Consider the following 18348-nt stretch of genomic DNA (forward strand, 5'->3'; position numbering starts at 1 on the left):
TTGCATGTGTATACGGTTCTTTCTAGATCAGTAATCTCCAAAACCAAAGAGTGAGTAGTGTTACTACCTTGCTATTCTGTCAACTAGAGTTTAATCAGTTCAGCTTAATAGAAACCCCTAGTATATCCTGTTAGACAAGTGCTTTTGCAACTGGATAATATCACTACTGTAAACAATACAAAAGAGTTATTTCTTTATAGCACTTTTCAATACATAAAGCTGCGATGCTCACTGAAGTAAATGTATTCGGGTGTTTTTATCACTTTAAGGTTTGATACCTACAGAGCAAAAGAGGAAAGCATACGTCTTGCCCAGTATTTGGGCAAAGTTGCAAACGGCATGATCCTGTCGGTTGCAGTGAATGATGAAGGATCTAGAAACTTGGACGACTCAGCCAGGAAAGCAATGACCAAACTGGGCAGCAAGCATTTCCTCCACCTTGGGTTTAGGTATGTGCCAGTCCTGCCAGTTCTTCCAGCACAGAGGCTTTATTATGCTCCTGAGATGTCCAAATAATTCCGCTCTCTCAAAGGCACAAAGTTCTTTCACATGGGAAAAAGGAAAAAAAAAAAAAAAAAAGAAGGAAACTTCTCAGTGTGAAGTTTTAGCAGTTAATTAGATACTTTAAGATGCACTCAGTGTCTATATTGGGTATTTTTATTAGCAGATTGAGGAATAGCATATGATTTGCATTAAAAAAGATGTTTTTCCAAGATATTGTTCCCACAAGTTACTTATTCTAACTTATTTTCAAGCCATCCCCCAAAGATTTAAGAGCTTATCTACACACACAGAGTGAATTGGATGGGCTGACCGCTAAGGAGGGTGGAATAACAGCCGTGTAGCCATAGCTAAATACATATAGACGTACATACAGCATATTCTTCAGCCTGACCAATACATATTCAGGGACTTGTGCAGCAGAGAAATTCAACAAGCATGAATTTATGCTGTGGACTGTAAACACTTCTGTGGCCAATACAGTGTCTGTGTTGGCACACACACTGTTGAGAATATTTGCTATTTACCCAACTGTAGCTATTATATTTTTTGTGTTTATCTGAATTTACATTGGGGTTTTGTTTTGTTTTGTTTTGTTTTTTAAGAGGCACTAAGAGGGTCACTGCAGAACACAAACAAAAAATAAAGTCTGCCTTGCAGGGAGAAGTGACTCAATACAGCGGTCTGTGGGAACAGACGTGTCAGCTGGGCACATGGAAGTGGAGTAAGATTTGGGGTGGCTGATGAAAAGGTTGTGTCAAATGTTACAGGGACTCCTGAGCACCAGATAATGCATTTCAAAGACTCAGCCAAAGCTGCAGAAATACCCTCCAAACCCAGGCCACCTCCATCTGTGCAGTGCTTGCTCTCAAATACCCAGACCCCATATTAAAGCCCAGTAACATACTGGGTTTCTTTTCAAAGACTGAAATTAGGGAAACAGAGAAAGATTTCTGGACATTATACTTTTTTATTTTTTATTTTTTCCCCAGTTGTGCAACAGGAAGAAATTGATGGGTTTTGCATATGTTTATAAAAGTAAATTGCACTTGATGTTTTTAGGCTGCTGTGGTGCTTTAATGCTAGTTTCTCACTTCTTTGCTGTAAATGCTTATAATGGAAATACCATGGAAATTCATCCTTGGAAGTGTGACTTTTCACATGACTATTGGTTGCAGTCAGAAAGCTAATCCTTGCCATGCTGTTATCTGAAATACCACAATATTTCCTTATGTAAATCATAGGGATATTGTGGGTATAATAATGTGGTAGTAGTTGGTCAATATTGTCTCCCACCAGCATACTGGTATGTGGAAAAAATACCTGCATCTTGGTGCATTATTTAAAATCCTATTTTTAGGTGTGTTCTCAGTGTTTAAATTCATCAACTTAAAAAACCAAACCAAAACAAAACAAAAACGTTGTCTGGATGGCAGCTGGGACCAGATTTACAAAGGCAGTTAGATGGCAGAGAGGAACACAGACAGCTTTGTCAGATGTATCCAAGCTTTTCTCCTTATATAAATTGAACTTCCACTTCAATTTAGTGTAACAAGGTTTAGACATGATAGTTTATGTTTCCAACACATCTATTACTATGAATAAGTATGTATATACCTGACAGGTGCTTTTTGGAATTTTTTGGAAGATCTTAAAAAAAGTTCAGGATGAGGAAAATTACACACGCACATGTAGCTACCTGGGGTTTGCTGGTTGGTCCGGCTGAATCCTGGTTGTCAGATCCCAGCTCCTGGTGACAGCTGAGCTGACTATGGGCGTCGCTGAGACAATAACAGCGTAGGCACCAGGCAGTAATTTGGTTTAGAAAATTTCTGTTTTCACATTTTGTGAGGTGCCACTTGAGTCAGGCTATTCAGCCACAGACTGGGTTGTTTTCTGAATGGGGTGATGGCAGGGGTTACATGGACAAATTCCTGTCCTATCTCCAGTTGCTCCTTATTCAGCCAGACTGTAAAGATGTGAGACTCCCCCTTGCTGTAGCAGAGCTGATGAACAGTGCTGATTTATCCAAAAATGTTTCTGTGCTCCTGGCATCTCTTTCAGTTGCCTATTTGCAGAGTCCAGAACATTAGGAATGAAAGGAAAATCTTGCATTCTTCTGTTGTTGTTCTTTTGAAAAATGAGTTTACTCCTTAAGTGTGAGGGTTTTTTTTCTTCTACTAATAAACTAAAAGAAAGCCTTTCTGCACTTGATGACACAGTTGTTCTCTCTGGAATCCCACCCAGATATCACTGGTTTGGCTCTGGATTTACTGGTCCCTTCATTTCAAATAGCCCACACAGATTTCATGTGTCCTTACATGTCAGGGTTGAATGACTAAAACTATTTTTAGTGATAAAACAACTGTGATAAACAAGTATTTTAACATATGAAATGGGGCCAAACCTTGATTTGCAGAACTAGGCAGCTTCTTATTCTTCAGGTTATTTCTGAGATTATTTTTGGGCCATCATCTTTTTTGTCATTTGGTTCAAATTTGGTGACCAGAAATACCCAATAATAATAATGATAATAATAATAATAATAATAATAATAATAATAATAATAATAATAATAATAAAAAAAATAATCTGTCTTGTCTGCTGAGTGATAAAGTGTCCTTCCTGCCTCCATCCCCCTTCTCTCCCTGGATGGAGATCACAGCCCGGCAGTGCCTTCGGCAGTTGGCGCACAGGCAGGTTTTCCAGCAGGAGCATCTGGCTGGCTGGCTGGCTCCTGAGGCTGTTGTGCTGGCAGCTTCTGCTGAGCCTGCCCTGTGCTGGGGCCGGGGACACGCCGCTGGGAAAGCCTCCCCTTGAGGACCTGTGTCCGGTGCGTGTGTGGGGCCTGGGCACGGCGTGGGGTGCACCAGTGCGCCCCGAGAACCTGCTCCTGCTGCCCCCAAAGCCGCGAATCCCAGTAAAGCCCAGCTCACGCCAGCGGTGATTTGTGCGTGTTTTAGTGGCTATCTGTCAATGTCTGTATGTATTTTCTTCTGAAGTCCCAGGGTGGTTTATATCTTCACTTATACCAGCAGATGGTAAATGTAAGGTGACCTGCAAGACTCAAGGGTGAATCCTGATGGAATTGAAATCACTGGGTGTCTATACCTATAGAGACACGATTTAATCTATGGGACAGTTTGCTAAATTCAGGGTAGGGGTGACAGTCTCCCTACCACCCTAAAGGCACATTTTTAATTCTGTTAGTCATTAAGAACAGATATGCCTGAACTACTTCTATTTCGAAGATAAAACTCCCTCCTGACCCCTACTAATAGGATTCACCTCCAAGACTGGGAGGCACTTTAGTCTCTGTCTCCATGGCTTACTCATCCATGTGGTCATTCTCCAGTGTTGCTGATAGCTATTGAACTTTACTCAACCAATAACCGTCAGGCAGTAATGAACTTACTTCTGACCTGGGATCAGATTTGAACAGACAATTCAGCCTCCTAAACCTTTATCCCTGTATAATGTTCAAAATAAGGAAACTAGATAGACAGAGACCATCTAGGTGGGTTTTATTGTCCTTTGCCAGCCGGTCTGTCTATTAGAAATTCTCATAGGTCATTCCAAAGACAATTGTGGTATACAAGGTTTCAGCATGAACTAAATTTATTTAAGCAGAAGTGGTTTCTTTTCATATTCTTTAGTGTTCATGCGCACACACACACACACACAAAAAAAAAAAAAAAAAAGATTTTCAGGGTCTCTGAGGAGTTGCCAGTGTCCATCGGGTCTGTCATACACGAGCCTCTTTAAACACTCATTTAAAAGTGAAACACCCTTGTTATAGGAGTGTACTAAGTCGGGATTTGTCTTCAAACTTCCTTCTCTTTTGATATATTTCCTGAAGAAATATAGGGTGTTAAGATATTTTTAATTTTAACTAAGCTGCCTGTCACACTAATCAGACTGTTTTCAATGCGGGGCCCCTGAGAAATGAAAGAACATTGGGCTATAAAAAATAAGCATCTCGTACTTGACATAACTTGTTCATTTGTCATTTTCATTTTCCAGGCATCCATGGAGTTTTATTACTGTTAAAGGAAATCCCTCCTCTTCTGTTGAAGACCATATTGAATATCAAGGTAATTCACACACAGAACGCTGGCAAGACGTTATCTCTGGCAGTTACTGGAGTTATGGCTGAGATTAATTTGGTCGTTGGTGTTTTCACTTGACACTGCATTACATCAAAGCCATGAGCAATTGATGGCTAGACAGATTTAATTGAATGCTCTCTGTATAAATTGCTTCTTCCCATTAATGCAGCTGGAGCAGCTAAGTGGGGTATAACCTAGGTTATCCAAACCCTGAGCTAAAAGATGAGATCCCGCAGCAGCGTAAATCCACGCAACAGTTTTGAGCTCGGACGTCGCCTCTCTTAGATACAAAGCTGTGGAACAAACCCAGTTCACACCAGCTGAAATTTTAATCCGTATATCCTGGATTGGTAGCCTCAGATACTCCTGCAGAACCATTTTCTTGCAAAGCGAAGACTTTGGAGTCTGCGTCTTGTCATGACATTTTCAAGAGCAGCTAACAACATGGCTTGCAATGACATCAAGTAAAAAGAGTGATATATTACAAATCATTGGGTTTTTTTATCCTCGCTTGATTTTTGAAAATTTTTCCTCCTGATTGTCCAAGCAGTTATAAAAGTGTCTGAAGCCTCATTCCAAACCAGTAAATTTTTTTTTTTGAAACTGTGCAGGGCTAATTCTGGATAACGTAGCCAAAATACGCAAACACACAGATGGACCATTGCCTTTTCAGTTCTGACTTTTTATCAATTGCGTTCAGTGATTTAACTGATGTTTGTTTTTTACAGGTCACAAAGGGTCAGCTGTGGCTAAAGTATTCAAACTATTCAAAGCTGAGAATGGAGAACATTTTAACATCTCTTCCACTAGTGAGTGGGTTCAAGGTAAGAGGTCTGTCTGACATTTAACTCCGCGGTAGAGAGTTGACAAATAGGGTGAATCATCCTTTTTATTGCAATACTTTTCCATTTGAGAAGAGTGGACTTGCTAGCTGCTATTTACGTCACCGCTAACCCAAGTAAAGAACGCGCACAGATTCTTTCCCCAATTGTCTCCAGGACTCTCCGAATAACTGGGATCCTTTTTCCTTTACTGCACTGGGTATGAAATTCCATCTGTTATGATCTAAGAGATCATACACAACCTCTTACTCCTTTTGACTGCATAGTCATCATGTCCATGTTTCAGACAACATACAGTAACTGCTCGTAACTTGATCTGAAGATCAGAGAAGGCAGCTTAAGGAGGACACAGATCCAAAATCCATACCTATTATTAATGCTCATACTGCATACTCCAATTATGTAGCTTTTAATAACTCAGCTCTCCCTTGGCTGGTTGCACTTCACAGCATCATTAAAGGCGGCTGACAGACTGGCAGGAAGAGGCAGGAATCAGATCATCAGTGAAGAAACTTGTGAATGATATCTGAGATCATATTATGCTTCATGCATTTTTGCTGCATTCATTAAGCTTGACTTTCAAATGCCTTCTTGTTTGCGCTTGCCTCCAGATGTAGAATGGACCGAGTGGTTTGAGAAGCCTGATAAAGCAAGATCTAAGGACATGGAGAAGCTTTCTGACTTCAAAGCTGCTCATCCTGATAAAATCTGTAGGCAACCCATTGACATCCAGGTAGGCTAGATCACCACTTGCTTTAGAGGGGCAAGTCCTCTTTGGACTGGTACTGAACTCAAAATAATCGTGTTTGTCGTTTATTTAGAAACAAAAATTACTGACACCAATTATTTTACTGCTCTAATACATAACCAGCAAGATTCAGTATTCAGGCCTGTATCATTCCGAGACACAAGTTTATAGAATTGAGCTCCTCTCAGTAAATTCTGGCTTCTGGCATGGAAAGGAGTACAGATGGGGTCATGGACAGCACAGATGCTATGATGAAATATGTGGTTCCCTACTGGAAGATTAAAAGGAAAAAACACATGAAAATTTCAGGTTTTAAATGATCCTGGAATGGACTCTACCTAAAAAATTAATCACGAAATGTAATGAGATGGTAAAGCTACCAGCTGTAGCATGTTGTCAGAAATACCAGTGAGCTTGCAGCCATTTCTTGGAGTCAATTGTTTTTTCTCTGTGGAAAGAAATTTGTATTCTGTTTGGGGCAAACATCACGATTATGCCATCAGGCCAGCATGCTGAGGAGAAATCATATACCTTTTCTGAGACTGCAAAAGCCTCCTTAAGGACAAAAAAACCCCCCAAAAAAACAAAAAAAAACAACCACCCACGCAAAGTTTTTTTTGCATATATTCACCATATACTTTATATGTCTACCTGGAAAACCAAACTATAGCAGAAGCATTGCCTAGCAAAGCACAATAAAATGCTTCATATCTGTGGGAGGCTGAACCTAAGGTTCCTGCATACTCTGAACCAGTGGAGTTGTCCTTATTACAAGAATGCGACAAAGTAAACAGGAATGCTGACAGTATGAGAGAAAGTTTCCAGGGCTAGATGTTATAAAGAATCTCCTCTGGAACAGAAAGGAAAAAGCTGGCCTATAATTTTCTGCCAGGTTTTAGCAAATCCACATTAATTTCTGCTTCCTTATACGTATATCAGAAGTGACAACTTAGTTCAAAACAGGGGTCAGATATTTGTTATGATACAGCCCCTTCTCGCAGGTGTATTAAAAAAGAAACAAGAAATATTATTCTGTTCAAGAAACAAATCTTTTTTTTTCTCTTCTGTTAAATGAGTTACCTTTTTTTTTTTCCATGTATATTAAAAGCGGGACAACACTTTTCAGTTTATCCTGCAGATCTTAGGGCAAATCCTCAGGTAGTGTAATCTGGTGTTGCTCATTGCTTTCATAAAGTTACACTGATTTATAGCAGCTGGCCTGCTCCAGCTATACTACATACAGAAAAATTGAAGATATGATGATAATAACAGAAGCGCAGCATAGCCAGAGGCACATTCCTCCAGCTGACAGTGCTAATCCTATACATGGCAAGAAGGTGTATGCATTAATAAAGAAGGTCTGCATCTTTATGAGTGAGTGAATCAGCATCAGACCCTTCGCTGAAAGATGCCTTATCTCCTGGTACCTTGTTAAAGTGCACGTGATGTTTGGATTGCCCAGTGCAATGCATCACGCTTTTGTGAAACGGTCCAGAGAACTGCAAGCTATAGAGCCGGACTGTGAAATTTAACATGACCCTGAGGGGTGACATTGCTTCAGCAGGAACACAGGAGAGGCTACAACAGCTTCTTGGCATGATACAGGCTTTTTTCTCAAGGCAGCTCTACAGGCTGGTACCTGTATGTGAGAAACGTCCACCTCTTCTTGTTTCTTGCGGAGCAGTGGGTATTGTAGCAGCTTTGTTTTTTTCTTAGAGAGACTGATCCATGCCATGAAGAAATAAGACCCCCCCACCTCTTTCTTCTGCAAGGTTCAGACGTAGCCTAGCCACAAGCAATGGAGTGAGGGCAGTTAAGAGGCTTGAAACCATGAGTTCACTTGTGTGCAAGCATCTGTGTGCAGTGTTTTCATCTGACCCCAAACCAATGGCAAGAGAAAATCTAGGGCATCGAGGCAGATGTTAGTGAAGCTCAGAATACTCTCAGAAAAGCACGCAGTCTTAATATAGATACGGGAGAAAGGCACGCACCTAGCAATCATCTATGCAGTTTGCAGATAAAATAGCTGTGTTTGAGCACCAGCTGGAGGGCCGACTGGATAGCACACGTAACAGTCCCAGGGTTTTGTTATACAGCTGTTGTGCATCACCCAAAACAAAGCAAAAGCCTCTTCTGTTGGCATCAATGTTTTATATTTCTATTCTCATTACAGGCAATGACGCTTGATGGAGCTAATTTAACAACTGAGGTTTTCTACAAGAGTGGCCACGATTACAGGTTTCTGTGCCATGGCAAGGACCAGACGGGTGAGGGTTGCCAGAACTACAGAGTACGGTTCCTGTGTGGCAGATCTGGTATGTGCCCCATGTTTGAAAGGCAGACCAGGGAAAAGCAGAAATACTGTCTTCCAATGACTGGCTCTTGCTCGGTGTAAGAACAACTTGAGTAGTTTCCCAAGCTAAAACGTTGACTGGGTTATTGACCTGAACACAAATAAAATGGCTGAAGATTTATCTGAGGAAAAATTCCTGAGCACTAACAGAGGCACAAGGGTGGTGTCTCAAAAACCCAGCAAGGCTGTGGCAAAAACTTGGCAAGTCCCTTCCTGTAAATATCTTGTCTTTTGCTAAAGCATTTTGGGATGAGGTAGGATTAGTCAATCAGAGTGCGTGAAGACAACAGGTTTTGAAAGTAATCCTTTATTTTGTAGTTATTAATTCCAACACCGCTGTCCCTAACCAGATCATTAGACAGGTCATTAGGATTCTTCAACGCTCAGCTGGCGGGAAAAGAAGGGTGGAAGACTGTTGTTTTGCTGGAAAAAACAGTCATTAAGTTAAAGACCACTTGGCTGCTGTAAATAACAGTGCCCAGCACCTACCAAGTGCTGCTGCTAAGTGGGTGTGGTGAAAATGAGCCACTAAGAGCTACATTTAAATTTAGTCCTGGGTTTAGTGGAAAATCCACCTGCCTGCAACTAAAGGAAAACACTTTCTTATTTGTTAACTTGCCAAGCCAAAGCCAGTAAAAGGCATGTTTGGAAGAATTAACTATTTTTTGTTGCATGAGGAAATCATCATTTTTGGTGGCATTCCAGGGGAGGAAAAAAAAAAAAAAAAAAAAAAAAAAAAAAAAAAAAGCAAGCATTTTCTGATAAGATTAAAATTCTCCACCCTTCCATTTTGGCTTTTCAGTGAAACCAAAGCTTACGGTAACCATTGACACTAACGTGAACAGCACAGTCCTGAATCTGGTGGATGATGTGAGCTCATGGAAACCCGGAGACAGGCTGGTGGTTGCAAGCACTGACTACTCCATGTACCAGGCGGAGGAGTTCCAAGTACTGCCATGCAGAGCCTGCAGACCCACCCAGGTCAAGGTGGCAGGTAAGGTGCTGCTGCTTGTCACGCCGGTGTTGCGGTTCACCAATTCCGTCACCTGCACCGAGGTGACTCCATTAAGAGTTGCAGAGTGGAAAGATTCCTGAATTTGACGGCTAGTTGTTCTAAAAACTGTTGGGAAGCAAGCTTTTTGTGCTCGAAAGCCATCTAACTTGATTCTGGTTCCTTTCTGCTTTCCCTTTTCATAGCTGACTCCGTTTTCTGTCCCCAAGCGTATTGTTGAACAGATGTATTTATTTGAGAGAGACAAATACAGGTCACGTATTTGAAATGTTCCATTTTACACAACTTTATTTGAAAATGTATCGCTTCCTAGAAAGCAGATGAGCACAGCTGATCCGAAGAGTGACCTAGGGCAGGAGCAGACCGTGAGAGACTGTGAGGCTTTGAAGTAATGTGCAGCTGGCTATTTTCCTAAGAAAGTTATATTTAACACGAACTGGAGTCTTACATTTTAGAAATACTGTTTTGTGCTACTGAAGCTGCTGTTTCTCATTTACCATGTCTCTAGACAGTGATGTATTAACCAAATATTTCAGGAGTCATGTGGCCGGCAAGTTGGTCTGAGCCACAACACGGGGGGGATGGAATTGGTAGGGTGCTGCTTGAGTTAGTCTGAGCAGGAGGAGCAGCAGCCTCTGCAGCATTTTCCTCTTGAAGGTGACTAGCTCAAATCCAGAACAAGTTGCTTTTTGATGAAAAGACATTGAAAAGACATTGCGTCCAAGGATTGTAAAGTGGCCTTTGATAACCATGACGAAGCACAGACTGTTACCAATGTGAACATAAAAGTGAAATCCAGAGTGGGAGATTTGCATCTCCACTTGAGTCTGTGAAGTGGTCTTTCCCTTCTAGAACTGTACTTTGGTACACAGATAAGCAGAGCCTGGAAATACCGGATGAACTGCCTCTTGTGTGAATAGATTAGGAATTTTTAGCTTCTATAATGTACAAAAACAAAAGTTACTTTACAATATCAAAGCATGTAATAGCTAAGGCTGTGTTTCAAAGGCAGTATCTGCCTAGTCATAAATCATGCGTGTTACATTATCTTTTCCTTACACACTAGCAGTTGCTCTAGGCGGAGGTTTTGTCTGCATTTACAGTAAGATCTTTCTGAGAAAACATTGGAATATCCAATGCACCAGGGAGTTTGCTCAGTTCTGTGAAATGAACTGCTTCGCCATTATCTCTGATGCAACATCTTCTGGAAGATACAAATGTACTTCCTTTGGCAACTGCCTCCCCACAGAGCTCTAGCCATTCATTGTTGGATGGCCCAAAAGAGAGATGTTCACCAAGCCAAGAAAAATGTTATTCACAGTTTGAGTGTATCATAGTCTTATGACTTAAAATGACTGGTACTTTCAAAGACGACACATTTCCAAGCTGAATATTTTTCTTGAGCAACTTTTGAGCTATTGGAAAAACTGTACCAGACTAGTATGATACAAGTCACATCATGAAGATGATCTTGGAAGATCATCAGTAAAAATATAAGTGACATAGGAATGATTTCTCTTGGGCTTCCCATAATCTAATGGATCTGTGAAATCCATGTAATTACATTTACCTTCTGCAACAATGACAACTCAGTTTAGTTTAAGGAAATTAATAAAAGGTTGAAAGCAAAAAAAAAAAAAAAGTTCATGTGAATTTGAAGTAAAGAAGCAGTGGAAACACTTGTTAAAGTAATTGTGCTCTTGGTCTCCGATTACTCTTGAAGAGAATTAGGACATTCCTTTTATTACCACAGATGACATGAACACCAGGGCCAAAGTCTGCCCTTACTTATATCCAGGCAACTCCATTGACGTCAATGGGATTTCACTGATTATATAAATCAAGGCAAATCTAGTCCAGTAATAAAAATCACATCCAACTTTCTTGTAACAAAAGCACATTCACACTAGAAAAATAAAATAATCTGCCTGATTCTAAATTCAGTCTAGCTGAAATAAAACCTGGGCAAGGCTGAGATGTCTCCTGTCTTTAGGAGCCAGGAGATCCCTATGCCCAGCCATGGTGTAACTTCATCCATTGCCCTGTGCCGTGAGGTGTAATTAGCCAGCATAATGAGCACTAATGAGCCAGGGGGTGGGTGCTCGCCATGCCTCCTCCCCTCTGCAATTCCTGCAGCTGCCTTTGCCCTGCCAGGCAGGCAGCAGTGCCACAGCAGTGGGGTTTGAGGTGTGCACGTTGCTGGAGGAGGCGAACGCCACCACGCTGAGTGCTTGGCTTGCGCTGATCCCTGTCTGTGCACACGCAAATCCACAGTCCTGCGATCAGACTTTGATGAAACTTATTGGGATTCAGCGGATTACCGGAGAGACTCTTGTAAATAGGGCTTTATTTGTCCCGGTGGCTCATCAAACACTGTGCGAAGGGAGAATAGCCAACAGAGGGCAAGCACATAAAAATGGCTGGCGAGTAGCGGGCTGGCTTCTAGCCTTAGCACAAATGAGCCGCCCCTGCACAGCCTGGGCTTGCACGGCCACATCTGGCTCCTAACTGCGGGCAGAAGATGTTCATTGTAAATGTCTGCCTTCCTTTCGCTGTGTGAGATAGGCAAGATTGCTTGGTTCCTTCTGAGATAAGACTTCCACACACAGATACATCTACATACAGGGTCTCAGATTTCATTTGGAATAAGCGGAATGGCTTAATTTTCCTAAGAGTTTTAGTTTAGCAGCTGAGAACTTCAAGATTCTCTCCTTTGGAAGACAAATGATAAAACCATTCCTACTCATGATGGTTTATTTCCCTTTTAATCTTTTTTTTTTTTTTTTTTTTTTTTTTTTTTTTATGAAACCTATATGTCAGGTCTGAATGACTTCAGAGTCCCTTTGTTTTAAAAAAAGGCAGCAAACCTCTGCTTTGTGGACAGACAATTTGGTGTGGCAACCACTTGGCATACCAAGATTTAATTATAACTGATGCTGTCATCTTTTAATAATAATTTTAATAGATAAGTTTTAGTGTATTGTGCCAAATAAGTTACACTCATTGGTTAGCTCATGTCCTTTTTACGTTTGATTCTTCCTGTTGAAAACTGATACTTTCTTTTACTTGCTAGAAATGGATTGGAGGCTCATCTTTTCAAAACAGCTTAAAACCATTAATACTCACTTGCCATCAGGTTTTAGCAGGATTTAGTTGTCTAACTGTGGACTTCTGCAAATCTCAGTGTAGAAACTGCGGGAGGGCACCCAGGTACTGATCCTGTGCACTCCTTTATTGGAGTACTTAGCTGATGTTAAAACTGTGGCTCTCACGAGTAAGTGTGGTTTGCATGAGGACTCGGCTCATTCACTTAAATGGAACTTTTTTCTCCACTTGCCTCCTTTGTTTAACTTGTCGCTTGTCAGTTTTGTGCCTAGATTATTTTCTCTGTGGGAACAGATTAAAACTGTTTGATCTTCCAACTTCACAAGGTTTGGGGAGGGACGACAGTACAGGGCAGAGGGAGGGAGGAGGAAGGAAGGAAGGAAGGAAGGAAGGGTTGTGTTGTTATGATAGAACTGGATAGTAGGAAAGATCAAGTATTTTGCCTAGTTTCCCTGGGAAACAAGTCTTATCTGCATCTTGGTTGCTCTGTATGAAGTTACTACTAACGCTGATAAGTTTCACCATGGAACAAAAATGATGAAATGCTCTTTTGTGCTCCTATATGCTCTTGATAAAGCATGAAAAAACTATTTGTGCCTGGCATAATTACTCCAGTTATCCCACATACTGGTGAATCTATGATTACCAGCACATATATCTTAAATCCTGCTTATTGGGTTGCAAATACTTGAGAGATACAGAGTTTACTGTGATCTTGTTCATGCAGAGAACTTTGAATTACAAATGTAAATACGTAGTTGTCTAACAACTTCACAGCCTTTACCAGCATTCATTGTGCTGTAAAGATGGGAGAAGTTATGCCACTACCAAAATTCAGATACATTTAAAGACTTAGGTGGTTCTGTTTATAAGTTGGCATCATTTTGGCTGCATTAGGAAAAATTTTTTCATTGAAAATGTTACCAAGCATTGGAACAGACTGCCCAGGGAAGAGGTTGAGCCACCATCCCTGAAGGTATTTAAAAGAGCTGTAGAGTGGCGCTTAGGGACAGGGTTTGTGGGACTTGGCAGTGTTAAGTTTACAGTTGGACTTAATGATTTTAAAGGTCTTTTCCAACCTAAATGATTCTACCATTCTATGATTGTAAACTCTTATTTTTAAGGCAACTCTGGTGCTTGAGGGCTGGTCAGGAAATGTTGTGAAATGGCCCTTTCTAACAGTCTTTCAGATCTCTTTCTTATACCTCTGGGCTTTGCCTAGAAGCAGAGTTGACAGAAACAAACTCAGTTTACATAGCAGTACAGAAGAGTTGAGCCTGGGCCTGATTTAAGGAAGGATCTGATCTGTTTGTCCACCACACCTGCCTAATCTTCCCATCCCAGCTGCAAGAAGTTACGTGTCAGGAAAAGGAGAGGAAAACCTTGGAAGGTGAGAGATGGACAACCTAGAATTTACCGAGTATGTCATTAGCGTGCCAAGTACCTGCTGCAGGAGGAGGGCGTTAGGTGGGACAAGAGAGGGCTTAGGAAAGGCTGTGACACTGCCGTTGGGATAAAACATTAATAGACCTCGCAGAGCCCTCTCAGTGCTCACAGTTAAAGCTAACATGAGCAGAGGCACTGCCCTGAGTCCACATCAGTCCTCCTGTCGCCCCTATCTGCAGCTGTAAGATCCACTCATTTCAGCCTTGAAAGCAAACTGCTACCGAGGCTTTGATCCAATGCATTATTTAAGTTTAATAATATCCACGTGGACTCGAGGCTCTTCAGACTCCTAGGACGGAGGGTGTGTGTTTCTGACTTTTGCGGGATACCATGCAGGGTCTCAAAGGAGAAAAGGGATGAAGGCCTGGAATAGGATGAGTTACCCACCAGGTAACTGTCCCAAGAAGGCTGAGTTAACTCTGAACTCCTTATAAAGTTTCATCATTTCTGCTGTATGTCTTTTTATTGGAAACTTAATTTTCCATATAAAAGTTATGAATTTGAGGAATAGTTATTCTCTAAGAGATCAGATTGTACCGCCATGGCTCAAGAAGCTGGTCAGCTCACTCAAACTGTGCTCTATTGCATTACAGGCTTGCAGCTTAGGGATGCAACAGCAAACCCCATCAAGATAATTCAGAAAAATGAGGATTTGACAGGGTGCCTCTGCGAACATTTGTTGATTATTAAATAGAAGCAATAGGGGCATTACCACCTGTGATGACAAATGTTTGGCAAAAATGCTAAATCAGACAGAGATCTGGGCTGGCATCTACAATGAGTGGCACTGTTTTTAAAGATGCCCTGAAGGATTCACTGTCACTGAAATACACAGGTTGAACAGACAAGGTTGCGTTTAGCATTTCCTTTAAAAACTCTTGTTTAAAAAATATTTAAAGACCATGAGAGAGAGGGTCTTAGCCTTAGAGAATCCAAAGAACAAAAGACGGTTTAGAGAAAAAACAAATCCAGGAGCATCTTAGCTCCGCTTTATCTTCACCAAACCCAGACCTTCAAGTGCCTGTTTCACTTCTGAACGGGAGATTCAGCAATTTGTGGCATTTCGAGCCAAGGCGTTCAGGACTGTGTGAGTGTACCCGGGAGGGTTTTCAGAGGCATCTGTGTGACTTGACAGAGCTGAGCACTCTTCCACGTCTGTAGCAGCTGAAATAGTTTTAAAATACCCCCTTCCTAGGTTTGATAAGGCCTGAGACCCGGGTTTTATGGCTCGCTTCAAGCACGGCAGGTTTTCCTGGAGCTTTGTGCAGTTTGGAGAGCTTTGAATTGCTTTGTTGACATAAGCATGCCCTTGATTAGTGGATCATCTGTGTTTGTTTTAATGCATACTTTCTTTTAATAATTACCTTGTCCTTACCAACACCTGGCAACTTTAATAGTCACTGTCTGAGTAATGAGCATGGAAATGTGCTCGTATTTTGCTGAATCAAGACTTCTACCAAGCAAGCCTACACAATAAAGAAGTTGTTCCCCGTGAGCGTACATTTTACTAACTGGAGGCACCGGTATGACAAATACAGCAGCAAACCCAGGGCATTTGTCCTAAGTCCATCACACAGGCCTGTTGTGGGGAGATGTACTCGCTGTTATTTCCAGGCTTTGTTTAATTTAGATTTTAACATGGCACAAGCCTGGCAGGGCAACATCTGTCTGTGAGGGATGCAGCGAGATCGAGCCCAAAGGAGGAGATAGCGAGTCAGTGACCCCTGGGTTTGTTAGCAGCTGGGCAGTCACTGGCATGGGCGTTGATGCTTACGCAGCAGACACATTCCTCCCACGTTCAAAGCACAGTGATGCCTTTTTAGTATACAACTACTTCAGTGCCGGTTTGCAAACCCCTGGCTTGGGTTTGCCCGTGGTCAGTGCTCGGGGTCTCAGATCTTGTGGCTGATCTCTGGGAAGGCTCCACGTGCTGGCTGTGAGGAACAGCCTAACTTCAAATTTGTAGCTCTGCGGAGTGAGATGCTCCCGTCCCCATGTGAACTCCCTGAGCTCACCATGGAGCAGCCTCTTTTCTGTTGTTTTGGTTTGGTTTTTTGGGTTTTTTTATGCCCATCACTAAACGTGTCCCAGCAGCTCCCTGAAAGTGCCACATGTCTATAAATGCACATCACGCTGCTCCCAGCCCCATGGGAAGTGCCCAGTGCTGGAGTGCTGGGTTCCCAGACGGCATTTACAGGTACCTGAGGGCTTCCGTGCCAGGGTTGGTCTCTCACGAGCTGTTTCAGGAGCACAGACCCATTGCCATGGGGAGCTTGAATTTCTGGCTGCCTTGAGGAGAGGTTTGTTTTTCAGAACTTTGTTAAAGGAGCTATTATTCAAAATCCACTTTTACGTTGGAAGGGGATTGCTTTCCATCTCCCGTTTTATCTCTAAACAAGTCAAGTCAGCAAAAGCACAAAGTGAAAAACACGCACCCAAGAAGTTATATTTAGAAACTGGTTAGTCCGTATTTAACATTCCTGTCAGTGCTTACCCTATTTTGCATGTCTGGACTGGTGTTAAATTAAATTAAATACATGCAAGCATGACATTTATTATTCTAGAGCTCAGCACATGAATAACAAAACTGCCTATCTAATTTCACTGACACAAATCCTGGAGATGTGGCTTCAAATAGGATGTTCTTATGATTATCTGAACGTCTTCCTGCGTTTCAGTAAATTAAGGAAAGGTCATCTCAGGGGGAAACTGAAAAATAACAGCTTAAAACCAGTTTCATAACAAGAGGCTGCTGCGTTCCTTAACAGACTCACTCAAGGGTCCAGCAAAGAGTATCCTTGTGTGTGGGACACTCACTGCAGAGGCTTTTTAATGTGAGTAAGGGAAGCGAAGCTGCTTTTTTTGGACAGGTTGGGTCTGGTTTTGGCCACACACCTGATGAGGCTCACTGGCTTCAGGGCAACAACACAGGGAAGCCCAGGACTTTCTAGGGTGGCAACTGTAGAAGTGAGAGAGGTGCAAACCCGTGGCCCTTTGCGGCCCCTTGTTTTTGGGGCTGAGCATGGAGCTCAGAAGAGCTTCATCTTCCCACTGTAGTCCTGGGTATAAGCATCCGCCAGTTCTGCCACCACTGCTCTAGTTAGTGTTTTTTCACATGATCACATTATTTCGAAGGCAGAGGTGCCAAGGTAGTGTGAACCCCTCCCCACAACACAGCAGTCTCAGAGCAAGGGGGAGTGCTCATCCTTCCTAAATCCCGATAATACCATCAAACTACACTGCTCCCAGCTGTGAAAGAAGAGGGAGTGAATGGTGTTTGCTTTTCTTTGTTATGAAGTCAAAGCAGCATGTTTTGGTTAAAAACAAGACTGTTTCAATGTTCAACATCCTCCCCTCAACTTGGCACCTCTGCTTAAGCATAAAGTGCTTTGCAGCGATAGCCAGGCTTCAGGCTTGCCATTTGTTTCTAATTACAGATTTGAACGATTCCACTGAAATTAAATACGTGCAAGTGCAGCATTCCTTAAAGTTCAGTGTTTACTTAAAGAGTTTATTACTTATTTTTACTGGAATAATACAGAATGTAGTCAGTAAGATGAACCTTTCCCAACTGCATTCTCTGCAGAAAGCTGCGGAAGGAAGGAGGGAGTATGAATATCTTTGAATGAAATTACAGCAGAGATGATTTTGCTTTCTAGACATCTACACTGCCTGGACTTCACCCCTTTCTAGTCAGGCCAGGGAAAGCTTTCTGTGCTTTTAACCCCTCCGTGGATCCAGGTGTGTGTGTGGAGGATGTTGTGAGTGATTTGGCCTGGCAGAGGGGGACGTGGCATGGGGCAGAGGGAAGATCCGATCAACTCCAAGTGCACCAGGGCAGAGGGAAGTGTTGAGAGCAAGCTGAAGACATGGGTGGAACTAAAACTGAGAGGTTTGGGAGGGCAAGCAGTTTTGCAGGCTGGATGAGCAGTTGCAATTGTCCCAAGTCACAATTTCCACAAAGCTTTCTGCCCAGTTCTCTCCTTGCTTAGGCTAACAGCCATGACGTTAACAGGATCAGACTGATGCTCACTGTGAGTAGTGCTGTGGGATCTGAGCAGCTCCCAGAGTCTCACTGTAGGAAGTGCTGTGCTAACCTTGGGGATTTAGACTTTTCAGTAGCTACATCATCAGTTTTCTTTGCATTGGATGTTCATACATGGCTGATTGTAATCCAAAGTAAAAAGATCTCAAATGATTGCAGTCCCTTTTCAAGGTAGAGAATGTGTTTT

General features: G+C 42.1%; 1 protein-coding gene across 2 annotated transcripts in view; it reads left to right on the forward strand.

Moving 5' to 3' along the window:
- The window catches only part of CEMIP (cell migration inducing hyaluronidase 1), a 59860-nt gene that overhangs the window by 10513 nt on the left and 30999 nt on the right, over positions 1-18348 (forward strand). For both annotated transcript variants that reach the window (XM_026856327.1, XM_026856328.1), the window contains exons 6-11: positions 270-449; positions 4525-4595; positions 5339-5434; positions 6064-6185; positions 8374-8515; positions 9356-9547. In XM_026856327.1, coding sequence (XP_026712128.1) covers positions 270-449; positions 4525-4595; positions 5339-5434; positions 6064-6185; positions 8374-8515; positions 9356-9547 — 803 coding nt within the window. The remainder of the gene's footprint in view (positions 1-269; positions 450-4524; positions 4596-5338; positions 5435-6063; positions 6186-8373; positions 8516-9355; positions 9548-18348) is intronic.

The sequence above is a fragment of the Athene cunicularia genome (genome assembly GCF_003259725.1).
Source record: "Athene cunicularia isolate RWA chromosome 10 unlocalized genomic scaffold, athCun1 chr10_part1, whole genome shotgun sequence".
NCBI lineage: Eukaryota > Metazoa > Chordata > Aves > Strigiformes > Strigidae > Athene > Athene cunicularia.